General features: G+C 35.1%; 3 protein-coding genes across 4 annotated transcripts; 2 read left to right on the forward strand and 1 right to left on the reverse strand.

Moving 5' to 3' along the window:
- Positions 1-1,505: 1,505 nt before the first annotated feature.
- On the reverse strand, positions 1,506-5,118 carry LOC107415598 (cyclic dof factor 2). Its single transcript, XM_016023950.4, has 2 exons — positions 4,557-5,118; positions 1,506-3,265 (listed from the first exon to the last, which is right to left on the reverse strand). Exons 1-2 carry the CDS (start codon positions 4,776-4,778, stop codon positions 1,952-1,954), a joined length of 1,536 nt encoding a protein of 511 aa, XP_015879436.1. The 5' UTR covers positions 4,779-5,118; the 3' UTR covers positions 1,506-1,951.
- Positions 5,119-11,492: 6,374 nt separating this feature from the next.
- LOC107405148 (uncharacterized protein At5g19025) lies at positions 11,493-12,934 on the forward strand. Of its 2 annotated transcripts, none has more exons than XM_016012159.4 (2): positions 11,493-11,811; positions 11,963-12,934. In XM_016012159.4, the coding sequence occupies exon 2, from the start codon at positions 12,003-12,005 to the stop codon at positions 12,699-12,701; it is 699 nt and encodes a 232-aa protein (XP_015867645.2). In that variant the 5' UTR covers positions 11,493-11,811; positions 11,963-12,002; the 3' UTR covers positions 12,702-12,934. The 2 variants fall into 2 exon arrangements, with proteins under 2 accessions (XP_015867645.2, XP_015867646.2); XM_016012160.4 differs by having other exon boundaries at positions 11,967-12,934.
- Positions 12,935-15,741: 2,807 nt separating this feature from the next.
- LOC107415542 (pentatricopeptide repeat-containing protein At5g50390, chloroplastic) lies at positions 15,742-18,411 on the forward strand. The gene is made up of 2 exons (XM_048471408.2): positions 15,742-16,086; positions 16,179-18,411. The coding sequence occupies exons 1-2, from the start codon at positions 16,057-16,059 to the stop codon at positions 18,252-18,254; spliced, it is 2,106 nt and encodes a 701-aa protein (XP_048327365.2). The 5' UTR covers positions 15,742-16,056; the 3' UTR covers positions 18,255-18,411.
- The last annotated feature ends 582 nt before the right edge of the window (positions 18,412-18,993 follow it).

Here is an 18,993-nt window from a genome sequence, read left to right on the forward strand (position 1 = left end):
TTAAACTTTTATATAGCTTAATGACACTTTGGAAAGAATGACCATCTAATATGGTATGAGTGGAAGTATCGACTTTTCAGGTCCCAAACCAAAAGATTTTATTCTGCATTTATACATAAAAAAGTAATACAAGAAACGATCCCAGTCCCTAAACACAAAATGCAACCAATTTAGATCAATCAAGCTCATCTTTTTGATATCCAGGTGAATAAATGGGCTAGTAAGGGGTTTTGATTTTGACCAAATCAAAGGTTTGATTCTCATCATACCCTGGATACATACACAGATTAGATTGGTTGGGTCGACATGGGTGGATTTACCACTCAAGGTTACAGAGGTACGCCAACCTCTAATCCTCCAACATTTTTTTATCACCAAAAAATAATTTAAAAAAAAAAAAAAAAAGCTTATCCTTTTGATTTAATGAGATTATGGAGGCTTTATATATAAGATTATAATAATGAACTGGAATTCCAATTATCACAGGACAAAACTTATGTGGTGGGTACTTTTTGGGTGGTCATAGCCAAGTTACATTACCTAAGCTTGATAGCCATTGTCTGTGGGTAAGAAAACAACCCATGAAGAAGAAGGGATTAGTATTTAGTAGAAGCTGGTGTTGTTAGTTGCGAGCAAAGCAACATCGTCTGGCTCAAATTCAAAGAAAGTCTCTGCTTTCCACAAATTTTACGAGAGTATTTTTAAAGTAATAATATGAACGAGAAAAATAACCATCCTTCCTTTAAATTCAATAGGAGAAAATGTAGACTGAAGAGGGAATAAATAAAAGCAAGTGATGGAGAAGAGAATGTCTTAATGGCATCATGTTCGTTGGGTCCCAAAAACAGCTCATGGCACCAAAAAAAAAAAAAAAAAAAGCCTAGGCAACCATTGGCTGTAGCAAGCACAGAATATCTTAATGTTTCATACGGTCGTCAATTTGGAAATATGGATGAAGTAAGTCCCCTGAGATCAGTAAAAATTTTCTTTATATTTTCCCTACTTTTATATGTAATGCTTCATTGCATAGAAAGATGCACTCATAAAGTAGAAAAGAAAAAAAATGGGAAAAAGAAATAGCAACAAAAATGAAGGAAAACTTTACCAACAGCTTTCCAACTTTTGGTGCTAGTTGTTTAGATATGTGGTGTGGAACAGGAAAGGTGGTTGGCCTTCTGTGGTAGCGAACCAAGTGTATCTAGGTGGGAAGGCCTACAACCTTTTCTATCAACTTCAAACATCAAGTACTCTGACGTGTGTCTATCTTTGTTCTTGTATATTTTCAAACAAGGGGACAAGGAACCATCTTCAACCCAGTAGCATGGTATTGAAGCCTACTCTGTTTCTACATAAAGTTTGAGCAGTTATTACACGTAACAAACAATTTCTACTGACCAATTCGATTCCATTTTGGTAATTCGAGAAACGCATGATTTTGAAGGCATTATTGCAAAGGGTGGACGGAACCCAGGTTTCATTTCAGCAAAACAACTGGACTAAAACTCTAATCAAATAAAAAAGCATAGAAGACATTGCTTTCAATTCCACATTATTTAAGTACATCATGGATTTTGTTACACAAACTCAAGCTGTTGCAGCTATCACTGTTATACCATAGAAATATGTACATAAACTCAGCAAACCATCTAAATGCAAACAAAAAAGGGTGATCTGGGTCTGTTTATGCTAGCACCCAGGAGAAGGAAAACAAAAAAAAAATAATGGCTACTTCACCTAAAGTAAGATCGCTGTCTTCTCCTACAAGGAATGGCAGGAGAATCCTCCAATGCTTTTCTTCCATTGAACAGCTTTGGTAATTGATCCAAAGAGACGAGGCAGGAGAATCCATGTGACCGTCAGGAAAAAAGTTGGTGTAACTCTGTATGGACCAGTTGATTGTCGTTGATCCATCTGATTTGTTTAGAAACCAACTGCTTCTTAAAGCATGAGATCACGAGGACTCTTGAAAGTTGAATGACCTAGATAATGCTGCCGGATTGGCTTGTAATACGGGAGAAGTTTCAGCTACGTGATTCTTGTCATCACTCTTTGATTGGAAGGCCTTAAAGAGTCCTCTCCCACTAAACGAATCAGCTTTATCATTCTTAATCCCTAGTGTTGCCCATATAGAGCTTTTTGCAGCTTCTCCTGGGTCATCAATTCTCAACGTCTTTGGAATCCAGAGACATCTTTCAGCATTATTTTCTTTAGGCGGCTCCTCTTCCCCAGAGCAGTTGGCCTTAAGTGTATTTTCATCCCTTGAATGTTTCCCCAATGTTGGAGAATTAGGACCAGAACACAGGGCAGTCTGGTTTGGAGATGGTGGCTGAGGAAGCCAAGGGATGTTCCAAGTGCCTGGCACACTACAACCCCAGTAAGCTGCAGCAGGGTAGAATGGCATTGGAAAGCCTGGAGGGCAGAAGGGGGGCAGCGGTACTGGAGGACTCCACTGAGCAGAATTCCAGGGATAAGGCCAAGGAGCCCCAGGATAACATGGCATTTGAGGTTGAAAGCCCTGACAATTCTGCATGACTTGCTCTTGTGACCCAGTTTTGCATTCCTCATGTTTCGTATCTGTTGTTATAACTGAAGATCCACCCAAAGGATCATCTCCATTTTCTCCACCCCCATAAGTAACTGGAACCCTAAGTTTTTCAGGTTTATGTAATCCATTTCGTGTACTGTTCCGCATAGTTTTATCAGCAAGGCTCAAAACAGAAGCCATTGACTCGCAAAGAGGTGTGTCTGAGCCAAAGGTTAGGACAGTGCCATTCGACTTCAGTGAAGGATGGTGTCCATGGATTCCATTTGGAACATCAGTTCGAGCATTCTGAAGAGCTTCAGAGACAGTTAAGTGACGATAGTGAGAAGCAGAATTCTTGTTCTTGCGACGACCAGCACCAACAGGCACATTCCTCATGGTCCCACCAGCCGTCCAATATCTCTGACAATTCTTGCAGAAGTGTCGGGGTTGGTCAACATTGTAATTGTTGTAGTAACAAAACTTGGTGTCCATGCTATTACAGCGCGGGCATGGAAGTATCTTGTCTGGTTTCTTCAGGGTCTTCTCTTGTGAATTACTTGTCTCACTCTGTTCTTCTTCACTCTTAGAAGATTTTAATGTAGCAGTTCCCGTCTCTACGGATGGTGTTTTTGGGTTCCCACCTATTCCAGGAATTGGATCTGGATTCATAAAATCTTCTGAAGACAGAGGTTGGGCTCCATCTTCCAGTGTAGTCTCGGTTTGCTTTTCTCTCAATGAGTCCTGAATTTAACAAAAGTTTCACTGTGAATGATTTTCAAAACTGAATTTTAAAAAGATACCCTGTCAAAGAAGAAAGAAAAACCAACCATAACAACAAGCAACTTAATTTCAATTCAACATATGCCTTTCCAAGTTATATATGCCTAACTCATACTGGTAACCCACTAACAAAATGAGTTGATCACTATCAGTATCAACTACCAGATCTTTAGTTTACTTAAATCTAAGCTAAAATCAACTTTACAACAAGCAAAATCGGTCAGAAGTATAATTATACTTTACTTAATGGAGGATTAAACAGAACTTTCTTTAAGAATCTACGGATAGCACGTAAAGTATTATATGTCACGTTGTAGAAAGTAACTACTTATGTGGTCATATCGTATCACTTCTGCCACCTAAGCGATACTTACTGAACCATACCATTAGAACAGGCTACCCTAAAAAATGTTACATTTTACTGCTATGCAAAATTGAAGAAAATCATTGATCCATTTGAAGCCTCTTAAGGGTTGAGAAAAATTTGATTGTACTCGATTATGTCGACCCAAGACAACATCGTCTCAGATCTGGAGAAGTAACTTGGGAGGTTAAGCATGTTTTCCTTTTCCTAGGTGTTACGAGAGAACATAAAAACATAACACCACACTGTCAAGATTTCACAAGAAATATTGATATGTTTTGGAGAAACAAGGTAAACTATCAATAGAAAAACTGACAAGCAATCCAAATTTTAGTAACTGAATCGCCAATGAAATGTTAAAAATATAGTTCAGTAGTAAATCACCAAGCTACATAGTTGGGTAACTTTAATCCATACCGACAGGAACCAACAATCTCCATATTAATCAAAACTTACCAAATCAACGCAGCCAAATTGATCTTAGTATGCATACTTATATAATAAACAAAAAATCTAATTAGAATCCATCTAATAGTCTAAATTCTCTCCCCTCCCCCCCCCCCCCCCAAACCAAAAAAAAAAAAAAAAAAAAAGCTTCCAAAAATGAGCCTAAATTTCTCAGCTTTGAATTTCTGAAGCAAAATTAAACCCAAGCCTACAATAGAAACTTCTCAGTTCAAATCAAACTCACAAAAAATCCCATCCAAAATCTCAGAAATTATTATCCAGGGCCACTGTACCCCAAAAAAAAAAAAAAAAAAAAGTCAACAAAAACACCGAACAAAGCCCAACAAATACCAGACCATCAATTATATTCGGCTACCAAATAATGGGTTCGTTTCATTAGGGAAAAAAAAAAAAAAAAAAAAAAAAAGGAAAAATCCATACCATGTCGACCTCTCGTTCATCTCCATCTCTGTTGGTATTAGCCTCAATCAAAGAGTTAGAGGAAGAAGCACGTTCTTGATCCTTACCATCCTCAAGAACAGGAGCAGAAGAAGAAGAAGAAGAACGTGGAGCTCCGGGAGAGTAACCGGAGCTAACCGAGACCTCAGGAACTGGAATCGTCATCCCGAAGAGCTTGATCGCCGGGTCTTTTGGCTCCGACATTTCTGCTCCTGGTTTTTACCCTGTTCTCTCTTTTTTTTTTTTGTTTTTTTTTTTTTCCTATCAGAATGAAGAAAGCTGAGAAATGCTAGAGAGAGATCTGACACGTTGTAGAGGAGTGAGAGTGGGCGTAGTCGTCGTCGTTTTCTCGTAGATTGTACGTTTTCTTGATCCGTCCAAACAGGTGGGTTTGCCACGTCATCAGGAGGAGTGGGTGAAAATTTCTCAACCACAAGTTCCCCTTGTGGCCTTTAAAAGCTCTCACTCTTTTCCCTCTTTTTGATTCTCTTTTTCTTTCTTTGCTTTTGGCCAATCACCTCTTTCGGTTGGATCCAATTTCCACTCTCTTCCTCTCTCTATCCTACTCAGCTTTTTTTTTTTTTTCCTTTTTTTTCCTTTTTCTATTATTTTCCCCTTACCACTTCACTTTCCCCCCAAACATTTCCAAATTCCAATTCCTCGTCCACCCACTCTTTAATACTCGCCTAACCTTTTTCTTGGATATGAATCTTGTGGCTGACAATTTAGTATGGTCCATTTATTTACTTTATGTTGCTTTCAATTTTTCGCCTTTTACTGTAGTTTTTTTTTTTTGATAAATTGGAAAAAGAAAATTTTTAACGTAAGATTTATTTTAAAAGAACAAAATACATTTTAAAAAGATAAAAAAAAAAAACAAAATTTTAAATGAGTTATAAAAAATTATACTCTAAAATATTGTAAGATGAAAATTGCAAAATATTTTTCCTTTAAAATGTTGATTTAGCCTTTCCTATGTTTAATTTTTAAAATTGACTTGACCATTCTTATAATTAGATAATATTGATCATAAACATTATCTATTAAAAAGCCATTTTTCTTTTTGCTTATGCAGACAGAACAAATATTGGAAAAGATAATGAATTGCAAGTTATAACATAGAAAAGGGCAACCTTTAAAAATGAAGTTATTAAATATCATTTTAATTGCCACTAATTCTCTTTTATATGCTTTTTTATATTGTGGAAAATATTACACGGCTAGAAAATGCCGATGACTAGTCCTAGAGCTTTTGCCAGAGTATGCGTTTTCGCCAGCTGTGGACTGCTATTTTGTGTGGGTGGAGACATTCAAGGTCAAAATTGGAAATTAAGCCACGTCGACGTCAACTTTGAAGTAAAACCACGTGGGTTGGGCCATCAGATTGACACGGAGATGGCCTAACCATTTAGTGCTCCAGATGAGTGCCACTTCATCAGAAAACTACACGTAGGTCCCAGATCCAGAAAGTAAAGTGAAAAAGGCAAATCTGACGTCACCCAAGACAAATCTAACCACACGCGACCAAGGCGCTCCACGTGCGAAGCATCTGCTGGGGACCACAGCAGAGCAAGAGCAACCGAGAATCTCGTTTTTAGTGGCTCAGCTTTTTCCCATATTAGGTAGACTTTTTAAGGGGACGACACGTGTAACCAGACAAAAGCTGGAGTTCATATCTTTTGCCTTCCTCGTGTAGCGTTTCGATTTGAGGTGAGAATAAGCAGGAATAAAAATATGGTAAAGTGCTTACCCAAAATAAAAAGGCACATAAAGTGGTTAACATGTCAGCATATGAATCTTTTTTTTTTTTTTTAATATTATTTTTTCTAATCTAATCCTAAAACGGACCCGGCAGGTTCTTGGAAGTTGGATGCCATCAATTCTTGTACCTGTAGACACGTGCAAAAGTAATTTGGGTGGTTTTCTTAAAAAAAAAAAAAAAACTTATTTTCATTCTTTAATTTGTTTTTTATTGATTGTCGTGTTTTTCTTTAATTTGTTTTTTTTATCGAATTCTATGTCCTTCCCCCCCCCCCCCTTTTTGGGGTAAAATTAATGTTTGTTACGTTAATAACTGAGTTGAATACCTTTTTTCTTAATGTGAGAATTGAATAGGTCTTTTTTAAAAAAAAAATAAAAAATAGATTAGTGATGTTATTTGGATTTGTATTGTCTATGAACTTTTTTTTTTTTTTTTTTTTGGGGGATTGTGTTTTAAAGACTGTAACTTTAAATATTGTTATGGTTGGAACAGACCAGATTATTAGGATTCCGAATGAACCGAGTTTATGGACTTGGACTGAAAATGGAAACTTCTGAGGATAGCCTATCGCTGGGCCTCCCCTCTATTGACAGGCTGGCCCAATAAAGTCGACTTTGGTTAGTTGTAGTGATGAGTGATTGTAAACGGGTCTGAAGGCCCTTTTGTTTTAGGAGAAACTCCTTCGACAGTATGGATAAGGCATAAATAGGAGAAAGTAATGCACAGCCGAAAGAACAACAAAAGCTCCAAGGAAAACAGGCAAAAATACACTCACCTAAACCTTCTTTTTTTTTTTTGCTAGAGCACCTAAACCTTCCTTGTTAATTAATATCTTTCCGTCTAAAAAATTCATAGTGAAATCTCTTAAAATGGAAAAATATACACTAGTTTCTTTTATGGTAGTAAACAGACAGAATAGTTATCTTTTTAGCACTTAAAAATGTTTAAAATATCATTTTTTTAAAATGGTCATTTAAACTCATTTTATGCAAATCTATAGATTGTCTTCATGTTTCCAATGTTGTGCAATTTCGTAATTCTATACAGGTGTTTAAAAAGATAATTTCAAATAGAAACTGATATTTAAGATATTCAAAAAGTTAAAAGCTAAAAAACTGAATATTCCATTTGCTTTGCATTTTTTAGTTATAAGGGGTTTTGGCATAAATTATTTGGACCCAAAAAGAGGGAAAGTCGATACAATTTTTCAAATAAATATATGCATATGAGAAATGCTATCATTCCAATGAAAAGCATAAAGTGCTGATTGAGAGATATTAATTCCTTTTGGAAGGCGTTGAAAGAGGACTGAAGTATTTTTTAATAATTGTGGGCTTAAAAGTATAAAGCGTTTTTTTATTTATAGTTGTAACATGGAAAAGAATCTATTTGGTACTTTTTAAGAAATTGTTTTTACGAGTGTTAAGTGCTCTACCAACATAAGCATGCCTTTTGATTTCACCATTTGATTATTAATAAATACATATTTTTGTATAAACTGTTATGGTTATTAGTGAAGTTTTGATTTGTTAAACGGATATTTAAGGTGGAGTATGGATTATTGCTTAGTATTTAATTAATGTATATATTTAAATAATTATAAAATTGAAAGGATAAAAATAAAAAATAAAAAACCAACCCAATTTTAAATAGTTTTCAATTTAGTATTTTATTTTTATTTTCTCTGATTTATAGTGAATTGAGATGTAACCACCATCTAAAATCTTTTTCTTCAAAAAATCAGCTTCGTGCAACGGGTCCTTTCTTCTTCTAAACTTTTTGAATCACCATAGTTGTCCTCTTTAATAGTCTTTATTGACTAACAATTTGATGGAAACTAAATATTTATTGGTGGATGGTATATCATATAAATATTTAACTCGTTACAGAAAATGAGAGGCTTCAAAGGTTTTTATCCTATAAGGGCAGCTTCTTCAGTGATTTTTTTTTTTTTTTTTTTGGGAACACGAAAAAATGGTGACATTAAAATTTCTATTGGGATAGTGAAATTGCTATGTCGTTTTTGGCAGAGATAATAAAATCATATCACTCATTTTTTAATATTATATATATATATATATATAATTAGTTAATATATGTTATTTAAACCATTTGCAATATATATCTAAATTTAAAATTCAAATTTTGATCTGGATAATTTTTTTTCCTTTCTTATATTATAATCTTATATTATAATGAAAAATAATATATATATATATATATATATCCAAATTCTTACATGAATCTAACACGCCAAACTGTCCGTTATTCCAATATCTAAGATTTTAGAAGATTAATATTGAAAAAACAATCTATTTGAGAAAGCAAAGGATTTTGTTTTGTTTTTTATTGTTTTTTGTGTTTTATTTATTTTTATTTTTACTTTTGTTGATAGAAAAGGGTTTCGATTGATTAAGTAATTAGTTAATATATGTTATTTGTTAAGGATTGGCTACAACAAATAAATAGTCGTGGTAAGTGATTAGGCTAAAGGGAACTTCTCTCTTTGTTTTTTATATAACTTCCCCGTAGGGATGTCAACGGGGCGGGACGGAGCCGATTTTTAAAATTCCGTCCCTGTCCCTTCGGGGAATTTTACATTCCATCCCCGTGATTTTTTCCGTTTCTTTAGATGCGGGGCGGGATTGGGAATTTTGCGGGGCGGGACGGTTTTCCCTATTTTGTTTTTTAATTGATATTTTTTTTAGAAATTTATATAAAAAAATTATTTTATGATTAAAATATAAAGAAAATGACTACAATGCAATAAAAATATAATAAAATACATCAAAAAATAAATTTACAATTATAATAAAATACATATTTAAAAAAATAAATGAAAAGAAAAGAAGAAAATGATTTTACATAAATAAAATTTTGTAAAAAAATAATAATAAATAAATAAATATATATATATATATATCGGGGCGGGCCCGGCCCGTCCCCGACTTGGTTTTTAGGCATTTGCCCCGAGCCCGTCCCGCATCCCTGAATTTTCGAGGAAAAACCGCCCCGTTAGGGGCGGTGCACCGTGGGCATCGGACCGTGCGGGGTAAATTGCCATCCCTACTTCCCCGTTGTCTTATATCTCATATGTGTTTTCCAATATTAATAAAAAAAAAAGGTCAATTGTATTTTTGTATTTTAAATTTTTAAGGTTTTACAATTTAGATTCTTAATTTTTAAAAATAATAATTTAAATTTTTAAAATTTTTATGTATTGGTCCAATCTGCAATTTAACAAATAGATAGATAATAAGTTTGTTTGCATGGACTAGATTGAAAATAGATGTTTTTTCGTATTTGAGTTGAAATATGAAGTTATGTGAAACCATATAAATAGAATTTGTTACTTATTCATTTATCAAATTAGAGATTGAATAAATTTATAATAAATTAAAAAATTATTAGCCCAAATCATTGCTTTTGAAAATTAGAAATTTAAATTATAAAATTTTAGAAATTAAGAGCACCAAATTGCAGTTAATTTTTTATAAAAAGAAATGAAGAGAATACGCGGTTTTTCCACAAAGGCCATTGAGACTTTGCTCATGTAGTGGCTCCTTTCACTTGGAAATATTTTTCAATGTTTGAATAGGTTTACCAAATAAAAAAAATAAAATAAAATAAAATTTGTTTGAATACGTTTAATGAAAAAATTGTGTATATAATGTCATTTAATCATGACATTAAAAGACCATTAAAAAAATTGTGTTTTTCATAAAAATATCTCTCAAATGATGATAAAAACAAAAAGATAATATTAAACATATGTATGTCGTTTGGCACAATGAGATCAAACAATTTTAATTTAGTGAGAAAATACATACCAAAAGAAAGGCTAGAAAAGAGAGGTGGGTTTGGAACTTGTTTTTTTTTTAAGTGTCAACTTAATCAATGACGGGGTTGAAATTTTTCCTTGTGCATTGAGTGTTTGACTAAATTTGGTGACTTTTGAGAAGAAAACCAGGACAAGAAATAAGACTTACGGTGGTCCAGCCAATTAGCCAACATAGATTCCATTTTGATTGAATAACAAGACGCACCACCTTAATTTCTTGGTGTTCCTGGCATTTGGACTTTGTTTGCGTTTTGACTAAAGTTTCCTCGTCGTTGCGCAACCCGTCACAATAACTTGTTTTGGAGTCAAATATAAGGCAGTTTGTTACTGTTTCCTACCTCTTTAAACAGACTGTGTCATAGAAACATCAAACATGGTTGTACATTAACTATTTGTATTAATCTTACCAATGTTATATGTTAATGACTGATTATAAAATGAATTATATGAATTCTTTCCATTTTGGACGTCATAGGCATGATGAGTTTCTCACCCATTTCAGTACAGTTTAATATTTCCTCTTCTTTCATGCAACTATTTTTTCATTTTTTATTTTTTTCATATAACCCAACGTTGAAAAATCAACAAGACAATTGCAAAACGAAAAGTTTATAGAAAGATGAAAAAGGGAACCAAAAAACCAAAAAAAAAGAAAAAAAAAAGAGAAGAATTGCCCACCATTTCAAACAACCTTATCTCATTATCTATAGGATATTGATCAAACACAAATTCATATAATATATATATATATATATATGTAATATTGAAGAAAAAAAATGCCAATTTAAATCGATCCAGGTTCCAGACCATGTTAGACGCATACCAGCTGAGATGGTAAGTTTCAGATCATTTTCATCTTTTTTGCCCTTACAACATCATCTCATGGACAACCTAGAACAAGTGGCAGTAGAACTACCTCTAAAACGAAACCTCCTCTTATTGAGAAAAGGCCTTATCATTTTCAATTGTTGTGTCTCGGTCTGGTCTAACATTTTGCTAAAATCTAAGCAAAAACGCAAAAAGTAGACGCTTTAATGCCACCAAAATATAATTTAGTATGCATTATTAGCTAATTAACCACGGAGGAGAAATTAAAAAAAAATAAATAAATAAAAGAATAAGAAAAAGGTGGGCCAAGCCCATAGAAGGCCCCCACAAAATCATTCACACATAATTCAACTAGTTTCAAAAGATGACATCGGGAAAAAGGCCCAGAACAAAGTAGCCCACGTAATAATTACACAGCGTGTCGTTTCGTATTTTTTTTCTTCTTAGCGTGTGCGCGTGGCCCTCTCTCCCTATAAGCTAACCAACCATGCGTACATGAAAGATTGAAGGACCAAGCTCTCTCTCTCTCTCTCACACACCCAGATATGTCATATATGAGCTAATATAAACCTCTTCATACTAAATGACTCTTCTTTGTCCGCTTGGCTTTCCTCTGGTTTTAGAAACCTCGTTCTTTTTCCTGCCGACCCAATTAACCTGTTTAACTCTGCAGTAATTTTTTTTTTCTCCATTTGAATATGTATTAGAACTCTTTGATTGGATCGGATTATTGGATTTGAATTGTAGGAAAGAAAAAAGATTTGGTCGTGAATCTTTCTGGGCACCGACAAAGTTCTGATCTTCAGGTGCAGTCGAATTATATATATATTTTTTCTATTCTTTTTTTTAATCTTTCCTTTGTTGGGTCGATCTTAATTTCGGGTATAAATTGGTGGGTTTTGATATAATTTTTTTTTTTTTTCTTTAACTGATCGGATTGGCGGGATTCAATCACAGATAGGTTTCCAAAAAAAAAAAAGGTTGGGTTCCGTTTGAAATGGTCTATTTCCATAGCTCAATCTCGGTCTGCAAGTCCGTTGACCAACCATCTTCCATGCCGGTTTCGATGAGTTTATCCGACCAAGGTGCAAAATCCAAGCAGCATAATCATGTTCACAGAAGCAAAAAGATGCCCAGCTCTCCCAATTGCCCGAAAAGTACTGTCTGCGAACGATCTCGATCGGCCGTAATCGATGTTGTAATCTTGATTGCTGTAATTGGTGCTTGTGGGTTTTTGCTGTTCCCTTATATCAAGTTTTTATTCGTTAAGGCCATGGAAATTGTTCCGGTAATAATTTATGTGGTGAAAGAGGAATTTTCTCGTGCTCCTTTGGTTTATGGATCTGTAGGAATCAGCATTTGCTGTGCTACATTGGCTGCGTGGGGTGTGCTGGCATGTATGACTAGGAAATGTGGGAATCCAAGCTGTAAGGGCCTTCGAAAGGCGGCTGAATTTGATATTCAGTTAGAAACAGAGGACTGTGTGAAGAATTCATCTTCTTCTGTGAAAGATGGAGTGAAGAAGGGTCTTTTTGAATTGCCTCGCGATCACCACCGTGAATTGGAGGCAGAGCTTAAGAAGATGGCACCACCTAATGGAAGAGCGGTGCTGGTTTTCCGGGCAAGGTGTGGATGTTCTGTTGGTAGATTGGAAGTTCCGGGACCAAAGAAACATAGTAGAAAGATCAAGAAGTAGAATTGTTATTTTTATCATTTTCTTTTTTCATTTATGTGATTTTATAAATCATAGGAAGATAAAACATGAATACAGGAGTAGTCATAATGCAGAGAGAAATGCCTTTCTGTTATCAATCTTCTTGGAACTATGTTGTTGTCTTTAAATAAGCTAGCCGCATTGGAATAATTTGTAAGGACTATATACAGTTGTTTATAGTGGGGAATATAAAAAGTCCCTTATTAATTTACTTAGTGATGGTATCTTATGATGATTTTTTTTTTTTAAAGTTTTCTTGTTGATTCTTAAATTTTCCATTCCATTCTTCATAGATTTTGTTTATTCAATGCTTTTATTCTATAGGTTATCATTCTTTTTTGACATTATATATAGGATAGATTATGACTTGCAATCGGGTAAAGTTTTGCTTGAATTGTTTACTTTACAGTCTTCAATTTAAAATAATCAAAATTCTGTTTGTCCAAAGTTGAACTTAATGTTCCCCATTTTATCCTAATTCCATCCCTTAGGGAGCCTTTTATTTGATTTAAAAATAAAAATAAAGTTTGGATCATTCGATAATCATTACTTGATACTGGTTTGCTAGTTTAACATCCCACAATGTCAGAGGTGATACTGATGAGCAGTCTAACCTTTGTTTTTTTTGGAGTTTGTTTGGCTGTGTAAACTGTTAGAAGCCAGATTTCTTTATTTATTGAGGTTCTGCAGATGATGGTAACCTGGATTCCTGGCTTCGAATGAGAGAAGCTGTTCCGTTCGTGTAGTGGGATCTGATGGAATAAATTCGGATGAGGCTGTAGTGGCTGGAGCACCAACTTTGTTTGGACTAGATGCGGTATGTTAATCTGAACCTGTCACTTGTTTATGTAAAACTTGTGCTTCTAAATTCATTATTTATCTATCCACTTCCAACCACTTTTAGGATGAAGAATGCATTCATAAGTATCTGCCTTATCCTTCCTAGGTTTCATGTGGAAAGCTTAGGTTTTTGTCTTCATAAGTAACTCTGTAGATGTGGCATTTACCCACACTTCATGGAGCAGTAATAATGTTTATGCATGAAAATATTAGGATCTTGGAATTTTATTCTACAGAAAAGACTGAAGATCATCCACCTGTTTCACAAAAAAGATAAGTTTCATAAGTTCAAATATGGATCACCATGTGTTATTATTGCTGTAACATTATGATGGTTGGATAAATGGGGTAGTCAAGCTGAAAATCATCCTTCATACTCGAATTTGTACACCAGTTCTATAAGACTTTGGAGAATGTTCTGTATGCTTGTAGAACTTCTTAAGAGTGATTCTCCAAGTATATCTGCTCTGTTGGTAATTGTGGTAGTTTGACCTTACACTTATTGATGGGAAATATCTTTTTTGAATCTTAAAGATTTAGTCATTCAAAATTCCAAATCATCACCGTCGCTACAGCCAAAAATGTGGAAGTTGGTATTATGAAATGAAACTTACGAAAGAAGAAAAGAAGAATAAAAATTTTTAGGAGGTAAAGGTCCAGAGAAACAAAACGAGAGTGACAGAGATCCAACCTAAAGTAATGACAGTATCAACCTGAAGGATTTCCTAGGCCTTGAATTATATTTGATCTGAGAAAGTGACTAGATTATTTCTTCTTTGTCTGAGAAAGTGATTAGATTATTTCTTCTTTGTCTTCTTCTGTTTGTTCTTTTGGTCATTTTACCATATTCACGTTTTCGCTTTGCTTCAGGAAGCTTTGCCAGCGTAGCCACCAGTGCTAATTGATGGTTCTCTGGTTGCATCCATGCAAAATGGCCTTCGGTTTAATAAGTTTAGTCCATCATCATATGGACAATTTACTATATGTCTAAACCTGCCAGTGCCCAAGAAATTAGAAACGCTTCTGTGTTTGGTAGATTAAAGAAAACTACTGTTCAGACAAATTTGTTTGGTTCTTTTTTCTTTTCAGCACTACTTTATTTGTCATGGAATGGTGGCCTTTAGGTGAAGTTTATCTGTTCAAGGACGGGTTCACTAACATCTCCATTGACTTGCTTCGCCTATAAAGCTGGCTATGGTTTTCTATGCTGTTGCTAATCAATCATCTAAGTATGGCATTAATAGCTAAGCTAATAGTCGTGCCATGGAAAGGAAAGGCTTTCAGGGGCTTTGGCAAGAGTTGTAGGCAGCATTTGTGGTTAGGCGAAAATTGAGAACCATGACTTTGTTAGCAAGGCCTAATGGCAGATTATATGGTGTTTTAGGGTGGGTCAGGAAGAGAATCACATGGGTTTTTTTTTTTTTTTTTTTTTTGGGTGGGGGGGGGGGGGGTTGGCTGAAAGAATCACATGGCTTTTGGATGCATAAGAAAGAGCATGCATTATCATTTCACTTTGAGCCAGTGCTAAAGGAAACAAATTTCTTGCTTTTTGAAGAAATAGAAGTCCGAAGGAAGAGATTTTATGGGTTTTATCTCTTAACTTTCCAGAGGAGATGAACAGGATTTGTCTATTCATCCGTTTGCTTGCGAGAGATGATATGAGTTCCTTGAATTGGTAAAGACTACTTCTGTTGGCCGAGTCCAAAAGAGAGCGTCTCTGGCATCTTATTTTTTTTATTTTTTATTTTTTACCTCTTTTAACATATTCCAAGAGTAGCAATACATCACAAAAATTGCCATTCAACTCTCAAAGAAGTCCACAAAAATACAAATAGAATGACAAATTGCTCAAGGAAAAAAGAAAATTTATTTTCATTTTTATTTTTTTTTCAAATATTTACATAAAAGAACTTTTCATTTATGTGACACTAATTTATCTATACAGAAAAAAAAACCAATTTAAGGAAATATATTTTATATTACTAATAATCTGTTTACCAGAAATGATTTTTACTGATTTAATTTCAAATAACCAAAATGGAAAAAATCAATTGTGAAATACCAAATTCAGAAACGCATTAGGTCATATAGCGTTGTATTTTGTATCAAATTATTATTATTATTTTTTCTTTTCAGTTGTTAAAAATAAAAAAAAGGTAAAAAGAAAAACTTCAACAGAGTGAAGAAAATAGGATTAAATTGGGAGAGTAGGTGAACTAAACCGAAAGATATGTTCGTTGGTGCGTGCGACAAAATACGATTTCTCTTGGGAGCAAGCGACTTCCATGAAAAATATGCAATAAAATTTGGGAGTTGGAGGAATATTATTACCACCTGGACGACTCGGCGGATATCCCAATGCTGATCTTCCCTCGTAGTCCAACAACCCTTTCAAAACCCCATTCCTTTTTTCGAACATGAGCGACATTTCTACCTCCTCCTCCTCCTCCTCGACAACACCGTTGCTCCATTCACTTCCTGTGGTTTTCGAATTTGGATGAGATCCCTCCCTGCCTGCTTTCTCAAGGTAACAAACTTCGATATCTTCTCACTTCCTGCGTCTGTTCGCTGATTTTGGTGTTCTTGTTTACCATGGACATTCCGTTGTTACGGTACCAGAGTTTAGCGTTGGATGAGATCCATACTGGCTCTTTTCTCCCTATAACTTTGACGTATCCTAGTAAGTTTCTAAAACAGAAATCTTTCTTTTCTGGGTATTGTTTCTCGTCTAGTAGAAAGAAATGGAGGAACCCATTTTCTCAGATTAGGTGTTCGTCGGCTACGGAACGAGGGCTAAAACCGCGGCCGGAGATGAAACCTTTAAAAACAACGGATATGGCTAAAACCCAGATCCGGAATTCATGTACTGGACTTTGTAGTCAGATAGAGAAATTGGTTCTGAATAAAAGGCACAAAGAGGCTCTTGAATTGTTCGAGATTTTGGAGTTTGAAGGTGGTTTTGATGTGGGCAATAGCACTTTCGATGCATTAGTGAGTGCTTGCATTGGTTTGAAATCTATTAGGGGAGTGAAGAGGTTGTTCAATTATTTGGAGAGTAGTGGGTTTGAGCAGGATCAGTACATGAGGAACAGGGTACTGCTTATGCATGTGAAGTGCGGCATGATGATTGACGCGCGTAAGTTATTTGTTGAAATGCCGGAGAAGAACTTGGTTTCATGGAACACGATAATATCTGGGCTTGTGGATTCTGGAGATTACATGGAGGCTTTCCAGTTGTTTCTAATGATGTGGCACGAGTTTTCAGATGCTGGATTGCGCACATTTGCCACAATGATCCGAGCATCAGCTGGGTTGGGACTTGTCTCTGCTGGAAGACAGTTTCATTCATGTGCTTTAAAGATGGGTATAGGCCAAAATATTTTTTTGACTTGTGCACTTATTGACATGTATAGTAAGTGTGGATGCATTGAAGATGCTCAATATGTTTTTGATGAGATGCCAGAGAAGACAACAGTAGGATGGAATTCTATAATAGCAGGTTATGCACTTCATGGCTATAGTGAGGAAGCACTGAGCATGTACTATGAGATGCGAAATTCCGGTGTCAAAATGGATCATTTCACCTTTTCTATTATCATAAGAATCTGTACGAGATTAGCTTCAATAGAGCATGCAAAGCAAGCTCATGCAGGCTTAGTTCGCCATGGATTTGGATTAGATATAGTGGCAAACACAGCACTTGTGGACTTCTATAGCAAATGGGGAAGAATAGAAGATGCTCAACATGTTTTTGACAAGATGCCTAACAAGAATACTATCTCTTGGAATTCCTTGATTGCTGGATATGGTAATCATGGTCGGGGTGAAGAAGCTGTTGAGTTGTTCGAGAAGATGCTTCAGGAACAAATGAAGCCTAACCATGTGACATTTCTTGCCGTGTTGTCAGCTTGTAGCTATTCAGGGTTATCAGAACGTGGGTGGGAGATCTTTGAGTCAATGAGTAGGGATCACAAGATTAGGCCTCGTGCAATGCATTATACATGCATGATTGAATTACTAGGTCGGGAAGGGCTTTTAGATGAAGCATTTGATCTCATAAGAACAGCACCCTTTAAACCCACTGCTAACATGTGGGCTGCCTTACTTAGAGCTTGTCGGGTCAATGAGAATTTAGAGCTTGGTGAATTTGCGGCTGAAAAACTTTATGGAATGGAGGCTGAAAAGCTAAGTAATTACATTGTTCTTTTGAATATATACTACAATTCAGGCAAGTTGAACGAAGCTGCTGCTGTTATTCAGACTTTAAAAAGAAAGGGTTTGAGAATGCACAAGGCATGTAGTTGGATCGAAGTGAACAAGGAGCCTCATGTTTTCTATTCTGAAGATAGAACTCATCCCCAAGCAGAAAAGATATACCACAAAGTGGATGACTTGATGGACAAGATTTCAAAACAAGGGTATGTTCATGAGGAGAAGTCTCTGCTTCCGGATGTGGATGAGAAGGAAGAGGAAATTTCGCTTTACCACAGCGAGAAAATGGCGATAGCTTATGGACTTCTCAGCACTTTAGATGGGACACCGCTACAAGTAGTGCAGAGCCATCGGGTTTGTGGTGACTGCCATTCTGCTATCAAGTTAATAGCTTTGGTCACTGGACGGGAAATTATCTTGAGGGATGGGAGCAGGTTTCATCGCTTCAAAGATGGAAGTTGTTCATGTGGGGATTATTGGTGATGGCGAAATATTTTATGGGCCAGAGAATTTTATTAGCTGATAACATATTTAGATCCTTCTTTTTCCTTTTGATAAATTACACCTGGGAATATTATAATGTAGTAATAAGTTGTAGTAATTCTTTTGGGGTTGTTAATAAAATTTACGGTTCTTTTTATCCCAAGAGCTTTGAGATTTGGTCGTTTTCAGTTTATGATTACTGTTTATAGGAATGTGTTGTGCTGTTGCATTTTCAGATCTCAAATATGCGAGTTTAACTTGCAGGATTCTTTCTTTCATTCCAAAATCCGTTCTCATATTGTTAAACGCCAATAGCTGCAGGACCAACTATAGAATTCCACTATTCAATCCAAAGAAACATTTTTTTTTTTAATTATGTTTTTTAATCTCCAAGTATTCTCAACAATTTGTCTAATGGTTTTGGTTGCTGCTTAATTAATCTTTACGCAGCTGAAGGTACATTAAATTATGCATTTACTATTTAACCATGCAGTAATTATCTTTTTAATTTCTCACGAATTTTGAAAAACATAAAAAAATAAAAAAACAATAAAAAATTTCCATATCTGTTAGCGCCCACTTTAAAATGCCATTATAGTATCTTTAATTCATATACTATATTTGAAATTTGAATCTAAAATAATTTTTGACCTTTTTCAAACTTTAAAAGATTAAAATAAAAGTAACAAATAGAAATAGATAATCATTGCAAGCGTTGAAGTTTACGTATTCATGTACT

Source organism: Ziziphus jujuba, chromosome 4, assembly GCF_031755915.1.
Source record: "Ziziphus jujuba cultivar Dongzao chromosome 4, ASM3175591v1".
In the NCBI taxonomy this organism is placed as follows: Eukaryota; Viridiplantae; Streptophyta; class Magnoliopsida; order Rosales; family Rhamnaceae; genus Ziziphus; species Ziziphus jujuba.